Genomic DNA, 9,164 nt, shown 5'->3' with positions numbered 1-9,164 from the left:
CATGTTTCTTCGTCTTCGTTTATTGACTTCAACCATCTTAGCATAACTGACAAATTTAGCATAACTGACAAATTGATTTACTTCTTTCAGTCCTTGACATAAAATATTTTCTAAAAGCCTTGCTTAATTTTTGGTACAAGACATCTTATAAAATTTGATGAAGCACTAATGATTCATTTTCAAAAAGGCCTAAATATTCAATTGATTTATTTGGGCGATTTGTTTGACTTTTTGATTTAAAGGTGAGGTTAAATTAAGGATAATTTGGGACTTCTATAGGATTTTTTTTTTGAAAAATCAATACTCTTAATTAATTTCAACCATATTTTCTTAATTCATGTGATTTGATTAGAAGTACCTTATAAATTAGACCGAAGAGAGTATGATAACTTATCTAAGTGTGTGTTTGGTTTTAATTTGTTAAAAGTCCATTAATTGAAAGTTTATCTGGTAAAAGTAAATTTAAGAAAAATCAATTGTTGTAACAAAATTTATATTTGGATATGTTTTTTTTAAAGTTAGTTTGATAAACTAAAAGTTGTTTGGATTAATAATGATTTGTGCTTTTAAAATATATAATAATAAAAAAGAACATTAATTTATGACAACTTGTAATTATTGTTATACAAATATAATATATTAAAAATGTTTAAAAAATGTGAAAAAAACTAAAATAACATAAAATAATAAAGGAGGAGTCAAGATGGGAGTCACAAGAAGAGATGACAAAATAATAAGGGTATCACGGTCAATACGAGTCATTAATAATTGCATCCTTTACGTTACATTTAAAAAGCAAGCAAATTGAGCTTTCGAAAATTGACATTCAGACCCATTAAAAAGTACTTTTATAAAACACACTTGATCTCTTTAAAATACATCTAAACAATTTTTCACATTCTAAAAGTTAAAAAGTCTTTTTGGGATGTAAAAAATAACTCACCCAAGCGGACTTACAATTTCTAACTTCTTCCATTCTTGAGGTAACTAAAATTTGTATGAAAATCTAAATTTTAGTGTTCATGTTTGTTTGCATTGGAAAAAGATGGTGATATAAAAAGATATGTAGTCTCCTTGTATATAAAATTTATACCTCATGTTTAGGTCAAATCAAAACTTATAATCCTCTAGTAGGATAGGAAGATTATATTTATAAAACACCTCAATGATTATTAATTATTATATTATATTTACTCTTTTACTCCTATTAAATGTTGATAAGGTTATTAAATGTTAGCTTATTTTATTTTTGAAATTTATTTATTTAATAGGTATAAAGTTAGAAACTTGTTGCATTTAGACAAAGCTAAGGACATTTAACATTTCCAATTAAATCAAAGCAATTATATCTTTTATAGATTATTTTCTCTAAATAAATCCTTATTATTAATATTATTAACACATTAAAATCTATTTGTCATGATTTGATTGGATATAAGTATATTAAGAACATATAAGATTAAGTATGTAAGTCTTGCCCATATTTATTAGGGAAAACCTTATATACCTTGCTTTATATACTTAATGTGCTTATTTCCCATTAAATCAAGACATGTGAATTATTATTTATTATATAATAGATTCTTGTTATTAATATTTGATAAGTGCATATTTTATAATTAAATAGATATAGATTTTGATTTGGATTTAATTATATTTATTAAGATTTCATATCTATTTAATTAATATTTATATATTTTTTCCCATCACTTAATTATAAGATAAAAATAAATTTTAATAAAAAATCTGTTTATATCTTTCTTTTTTTAATATTTTACAGAAAAAAAAAAGAATAAAACAAATTAAACGAAAGAATGAAAAGATAAATATATGCGTGCGTGCTTGCGTGCGTGTGTGTAGGGAGAGAGAGAGGGAACAGTGGCTGCAAAATCTCACGCACATTCAAGGAAGCAAATCTCACGTGTATGCAGGTAGTAAGAGGAGCAAAAGATTCAAGAAGACGTGTATGCAGGTAGTAAGAGAAGCAAAAGATTCAAGAAGATATATTGCACGTGATTTATTTACACACATATATATTAAAATCCCACGTTGAGAAAGAATATGGAAAGAAATCTCTACTTTAATTATAAATACTCTCTTTCATTAAGGAAGGAGGCATTGAATCATTTATATGAGTATTTAAAAAATTCTTTTTAAGATATTTAGAGCTTGTAGAAATATTTTGAAAGCTGAAAGCGAGATCGTTGAAAAATTCTACAAATTATAATTATTTTTTTCTATTCTTCAATTTTTTCTGTGATCATTTTTCGTGATTGATGATTTTAGAACGGTATTATTTGATTTTATTATATGTTTCTAAATTACCTAGTTGGGATAAGGATGTAGCTCAATTGGGGAATTAGTTTTTTACTTTCTTTATTTTGACTCTTTACATTTATATTTATGAATATTTTTGCTTTTTTAATTTTTTTAATTTTTCTTGTTTTTTATATTGATTTAATAACTAGCCACCATTTAATTAAATCTATCAGTAATTTTGATAGACTGGGAGGTGAAGAGAGATCTAGATCTAGAGAAATAAATATAAATAACTAGGTTAGAGATATTTTTAAAAAATTTGTGGTGACTTAAATTATAACTTCATGGTTTAATTAGTTGCTTGGGTATTGTAAGAATGAATTCAATGCTAATTAAAAATGAACTAATAATTCAGGAGAATATCATGACAATTTAGGAATAATTGTCACTATATTTGATTAAAGAATCAACTCAAAGGGTAAAAATTAGCAACCTATAGGATGAATCTTAAACTTCAAAGCTTCAAGTAATTGTGTTTTTATCATCATTATTTTATTGATTTATTTTTATTATATTTTCATCAATTATCCATTTTATCTATTTTTATCTAACTATTAATTATTTAAATTAAGAAAATTGCAACTTTCCTATAAGTTTGACACTTGAAATACTTCGAATAATTTATTACTGTAATCTCATATACTTGTGAGAGCGATGAATATTATTAACAAATTAAAATTCATTTGTCATGTTTTGATTAGATATAAGTATATTAAGTATATAAGACTAAATATGTAATTCTTGCCCTTAATATTATTCATAACTAATTCATTTCAGTCCCTATCTCAGATATATTCACTTATTTTTTAGATCAAAACAAATAATAATGTTATATATAATTTTATCAACATTTACATTATAAAACTCATGTCTTTTTTTGTCATTTATACATTTAAAATTGACTTTGATTAAAATTATCTAAACATTTTTAGTTTTATCAAAATTAATTTCAAAAAATAATATTCAAACATAATCATATTATAACAAAATTAATCATATTAATCGATTTTACCTAATAGATGTCCAAATGTGCCCAATTAATTCGGGATGACACATTTGACGTAGTTGATGTGTTTGGACAAGGTTATTCCATGCTAGAGAGGCTTAGGTCCAAGAAGCCACTACTTTGAGGGGAATAAAGCTTAAACTTTGATCCAGGGATATGTGGATGGGATGCCGAAAAACTGACCAGGACACACAACACCCTCGTGTGATGGTAAAAAACAGAGAGCAAACTATATGAGTGTGGTATAGATTATAGCAGTTTAGGTTTCTTAAACATCATTTTAGAATTTAATTTTTGGAGGTGTATATGAAAAACATTACTTGAGAAAGAATAACTCTTTAAATGACGCTTAGATTTTTTGAGAGATTAATTTCATGACTACTAACTATGAAGAAACCTTAATTAACCAAAATAAATAAATAAATAAAGTAGATAGCAGTTGTTGAATGTCCTCTTAAATTACATTGGGCAGTAGTCATAGGTAGAGTAATGAAAAATTTTTAAGTAGATTAAATGTGCCTCATGATTTGCAGTCTGTCTAATTAAAATACTATATAAGTCATCTAAATAAATTCTTATGCTTTATTATTTTGATTGATTTTATTCTTATAATATTATTTTAATTAATTTTATCTGAATGTCATGTTTTTATTGAACAGACTATAAATAATGTAGTGTACCCAACTTACCAAAGAATTTCTCATCATGGATATGGTCTTTGGTTCTTGAAATTTATTAATCTAGGCAATATATTTTTTCCCTTTTTTCTGTACATATGTAACTTAGATTCCCTCTTTTGCAGCATGCTCTAAATTTGAGCATTTTCGTAATCATGTAATACTTACCTACAAGCTTAATAATAAATCACTTAAACTTCTATTATATTTTTTGTGATGTCAATGAACAATGTGATCTATACGTGCTTTAGTAGAGAGAATGATGTAACTTCCAACCAAGGATAGAGATCGTGTTTCTTTTTGACATTGTAATTTTGCTAGTTGATAAAGATAGATCCATCCAGGCAGCAGCACAATAAATAGGGAATACACATGAAGTTAATATGATAGCCTAAAAAAATATAAATTAAAATTTATAATAAATAAAATTTAAGAGATTTATTCCCTAAGTTTTGTGAAAAATTGTTGAATTTTCTAAAATAAAATAAAGATAAATTATTATACAACTATTTTGCTATTTAAAGAAAAAAAAAACAGGAAAAACAACTTAAAACGGTTAACAGATATAAAAATTCATCTCCTGTTATTTGACAATTGAAATGAAAACAAACACGATCCTATGAATTGCCACATACTGAAATATACCTCTCTATCATTGTAAACTTCATCAAGGCAAAAGATGCCATGTGGATTTTAACATTTAAAACACAAACATCATCATATACATACATTTCACATATAGTCACAAGTCGTCAGGTAAGCCTACAACTGCTTAAGTAGTAAGTAACATTTTGTCAGGATTCTTCATCAATATTGTGAATCTCTGAATCCCCGCGTTAGAAGTTGAGGTACAAACAAACAGCAAACATGAAATTCCCTCTCAAACATTACTTCATGTTGTTGCTTCTAACAATAGGATCAGATTCAGATCACCACTATCTAACTCGATTAACAGAATCATCTGACATCGGGAATAGAAACTGTGGCAAAGAAGCTATCCTTGGAAGATTAAGTAGCAGCTCACCTACTGATTCCTTCCTGCGCATGCCACTGCCACTGACCTGCTTGCTTCCAGAAGCATCATCATCCCCAGATTCAACAACTGTACTTCTACATGATAACTCCAGATCCAAGTTTGTTTTTTGTGATACTCTCGCACTACCATCAGGATTATAATTTCTCACATTTGTGTCTTGTGCAGTTGCAGGATCCTTCTGCAGAAGGCAACACAATGAATTAACCCTTGACATGAGAAACTGTTCGTCCGAGGCTGCTGTGACTAGGGAGTCGTTGAGCAAGTATTGGGTGATTTCTTCCAGGATTTGTCTGCTTTGATTGTCACTAGCAAAAGCAGGATTGCCAGATGTCATCTGTTCTGAAATGCAATTTCCAATGTGGTTAACTATATCATTCATTGACATTGATGGGTGAAGTCCGGGCACTATGATCTGATCCAAATTGTTGAGAAACTTCAGAGTGTCAGCTTCTCTACTCAGGTGTCTGATTCTCTGAGGCTCCATAACTACACACAGATAAATAAGGCACACTCAATTTAGTTATGGATGATGGTGAAAAGATGATATGGCTAAAATTGCGTGTGTTAATACAACGAGAGCAAAAGGCCAGCCTGTGTGATTGGAAATGAGGACCGGGCAGTAAGATATCACTTGACGGTAACTATCAATAAACTTACAGATTGTACATCATTTGGCCTCACCCACTCTAAGTTAAACATGAAAAATCATGGAGGTTTGCTTCACCCTCAGCAATAGAGAAATTGAACGACCAATGCTGTAGTCCCAAAGAATGAATGTGCGCTTTTACCAACTTGATGAAACCAAAATTGTTCCCCCAAAAAATGCAAAAGAGAGATAATACACATCACGATAATTGTCACCACTCTCAGTCAAAGAACACAATTGTACCTGAGCTAGGAGTAGAAGTTATTTCCTGCGAAACATTTTCAAAAGCTCTGCCCACAAGATTGTGTTCACTTTTTGAGGAAGATGACTGAACCGCTGATTCTGATTCCACATCCTGCAACTCAAACAAACCAGCTTGTCCTCTGCCTATTCTATTCAAAGAAGCAGTTGATTCAAGTTGATCATCAATTGCAGTTTTGAGTTCAAAATAAGGAGAATCCAACACTATATCAGGTTGTTGACTTAAGAAGTTTAGGCGTGGATCACACTGGATTAGCTTCTCAAAATGCTTTCCTAATAGTCCTTGTGGGCACTGCAGAAAATGCCGCCTACAACAATGAGGACAAACATTAGGAATCATCATTCAAATTCATGCTCTCTATAGCAGTGATGCTAACGGTAAAATGATAAGAGACAACTCAACATTGAGGATAGGTTACGCATAAACCTCTGAATACTCCCTGAATGCTCTCTACAGACTCAGAACTTCTTAAGAGACAGCATTAACAGAAAATTATGTAAATCAACAATGGGAATAAGACATTACCATTTAATTTACAGCAGGTTTCATAAAATTAGAGATATCAATGATAAAGTTTGACAACAAAGTGTTCACATCAAGTACTTCTGTAGTACCGGTCAATTAGTGTAACAGATATCGATAAATCACCATTGGATACTTTTTCTCTCCTTTTGACTTAAGACGTACTGAAGTCATCTTGATTGGATTAGACTCTAAACTTCAGATGAGAATTGTTTATTTGTTGAAATAGGAGTAGTAATAGTACCTACATAACTACAAAATATATTTCTGGTTGGAAAACCACAAACGAAATATGAAACAAAATCAAAGACGCAAATCATTCTTATTTGGTCTCATTTATGAAGAAATCAACTATTAATAGTTATCATCAGCATGTTTGTCGTCTTTCAGTTTTGTCTATAATGCTTAGCATCTCAGCTATTCTGAAAATTACAGGCACTAGAAGTGTCTTTAGTCAGACAGGGACACTCACAATCCAACAATCTCAGGGTCAAGATATTTCACTGAATATATCCGCCACCAAAAATCACGTGTAAAGAGAACATAGGATATACCTCTGTATGCTTGCTTGTCCGCCAGTGAAGTCTGATGTTGCCTGCCACAAGGTATGCTTCCTTGGTTGTGGATTGATCTCCCTAAAAAATAAGGGTCTTCTAGCCAGCTGGAGGTAAAAAGAAAATGGACTTAACGTGGTTTGCTAGTGATGTTTAATGTGGTAACAATGATAAACATATAAAAAGAGAGAGAACACTTGCCACAACTTCAAGGGTTCCTGGTCCGTCATCAGGGTAGTTTGCCTTCAGAGCCATGATATCAGACCACGGGATTTCAATCTTATTCTTCAGACAACCATCAAGAACTTCCCATACAAGCTTATGCTTTGCAAAGTAACACTTTGCCACCAAATCTCCTTCATATCTTGACTTGTACTGCAAACCATTGGAACAAAAAGTTAAAATCACCACCTATCACTATATTTATCTCAGCATTACTATTTTATGTCAGTAATTTTCTTAGTTTACTTCGTGATCTTACCTCCCAAGACCCAATTTTTAAAATGGATGCAGGAAAATTCGAGGCCTTGAGTTTACCATCAGCAGTGATGGAAGCTTTAGCCCCCTTGTGATCTTTCTTATTGGCTGCCGCTAATTTCGAATTATCTGCTTGGGAGAGTCTCATCTGAATTAAATCCAGAAGGGATGGGCTCTTTTTAAGACGCAACCCCAGCGGGCTAGGCTCATCAAGGGGATTGTAAAAAGCTGGCGGGATCGATCGCGGATCATCATTACAACTCCACTGTCCCAAAATAAAAAAATAAAAAATAAAACTAGCAATTAACAAACAAGTACCAATCACAACTGAAGAATTCGAAAATATCTATCAGAGAAAAATGGCAACCCTCTGACATTAGAAAAGAGAAAACCAAGTAGGAAGAAAAATTTCAGAGTAAATTTACATTTTGTCCACACACGATCGAAAATTTTTTTCCACTCTTCACCTGAAACAAACAGATAATTTATCCTATTTTTGCCCGGTTTTTGTCGAATCTTTCAGGAGCCGGACTGAGTAAGGATAACATTAAGGAACTAACCAACTTAGCCGTTTATAAAACCAAAATCACCCTGTACTTTTATGGCGGATTCAGATAAATAGAATATAAATTCAAATTTTCAAACTCCATGGACTAGCAAGTTAAAAATAAGGACATTGAGAACAAGAAACGAAAAGCAGAATAAGATCAAACCTCGTGAGAAGAGTTCAATTTAGGCCGCTTGTGAAGAATGCGAAGTTCATCATCACCAGAGTCCTCAACCTCCAATTTGACCTTTTTCAGGCAGTTAGTCTCTGATCTCATTAACTGAACCATGGAGCTTCGATTCAAAGAAGCTGAATCAAGCAAAACGCAATAAGCCTTCAAATTCACAACAACGAGCTTCCTTCCCAGTACAGCACTGTGGAAATGGCGGGCGATTCGGCTAAGAACAACGAAACCAAACGAAAGCTTCTCTCTATCTCCCTTGACCTCGAAGCGCAAATACCACGTGCTCGAAGCGAAAACGGCGACGAGTTTTAAAAGACAACGCAAAGGCTCAACGAAATGACCAAATTACCCCTTACACGATGATATTTTGTCTTTTAGTGAGGGTATACATGAGAATAAGATGACTAATGATGAACCGCGTTGTTTTGCGCGGTAAGGCAATTGCAATTTAGACTGGCTTAGTGTCACGTGGCATCACGTGCTGTAGATATGTGGATTGCGTGTGGGACCCGGTTCGTGAACCTTCTCAGTCCAATTTTGTCTTGACTTGTGGCTGCAGGAACTTTCCCGATTGGGTGGGCGTACAGGTGTGAGAATCTGGTGGGATGACCGAACACGTAAGCTAGAAAGTGGGGCCAATCATATACACGACAGGATAATGTAAGTTGTTAATATTTTATTTTTTATGCGATGCCTTTATCCTTGTGGATAAACTTCACAAAATGCTGATCTAGTTGTCTCTGTACTTGTGCTTCAAGTGGCGCAAAAACTTTGTGATTTTATTATTATTAGTTGCCAACTTGTGTTCTTCCGTCCTTAATTTTTTATGGCTAAAAATATAAATATATGCTTATATGCCCCTCAATTTTTGAAGGAAACCCGTCAGTAAGTTTTTACACTTTGATTGTATTTTATTTTTATTTTCTATAGTTTT

At 31.8% G+C, this 9,164-nt stretch overlaps 1 protein-coding gene across 1 annotated transcript; it reads right to left on the bottom strand.

Annotated features, from left to right (window-relative positions):
• Positions 1–4,549: 4,549 nt before the first annotated feature.
• Positions 4,550–8,520, bottom strand: LOC129290402 (uncharacterized). The gene is made up of 6 exons (XM_054927162.1): positions 8,213–8,520; positions 7,504–7,764; positions 7,224–7,397; positions 7,023–7,129; positions 5,928–6,253; positions 4,550–5,524 (listed from the first exon to the last, which is right to left on the bottom strand). Exons 1-6 carry the CDS (start codon positions 8,333–8,335, stop codon positions 4,938–4,940), a joined length of 1,578 nt encoding a protein of 525 aa, XP_054783137.1. The 5' UTR covers positions 8,336–8,520; the 3' UTR covers positions 4,550–4,937.
• Positions 8,521–9,164: the final 644 nt, after the last annotated feature.

Source organism: Prosopis cineraria, unplaced genomic scaffold (assembly GCF_029017545.1).
Source record: "Prosopis cineraria cultivar Desert tree isolate PC_DT_omini unplaced genomic scaffold, ASM2901754v1 PC13, whole genome shotgun sequence".
Taxonomy (NCBI): domain Eukaryota; kingdom Viridiplantae; phylum Streptophyta; class Magnoliopsida; order Fabales; family Fabaceae; genus Prosopis; species Prosopis cineraria.
This window is presented reverse-complemented; position numbering and strand designations above follow the sequence as displayed.

Excerpts from the sequence above, each read along its gene's own strand:
- LOC129290402 (XM_054927162.1), bottom strand. The coding sequence starts at position 8,335 with ATGGTTCAGTTAATGAGATCAGAGACTAACTGCCTGAAAAAGGTCAAA. Across the intron at positions 7,765-8,212 it reads AATTGAACTCTTCTCACGAG|TGGAGTTGTAATGATGATCC; the intron begins GTTTGATCTTAT and ends ATTTTGGGACAG. Across the intron at positions 7,398-7,503 it reads TAAAAATTGGGTCTTGGGAG|TACAAGTCAAGATATGAAGG; the intron begins GTAAGATCACGA and ends AATGGTTTGCAG.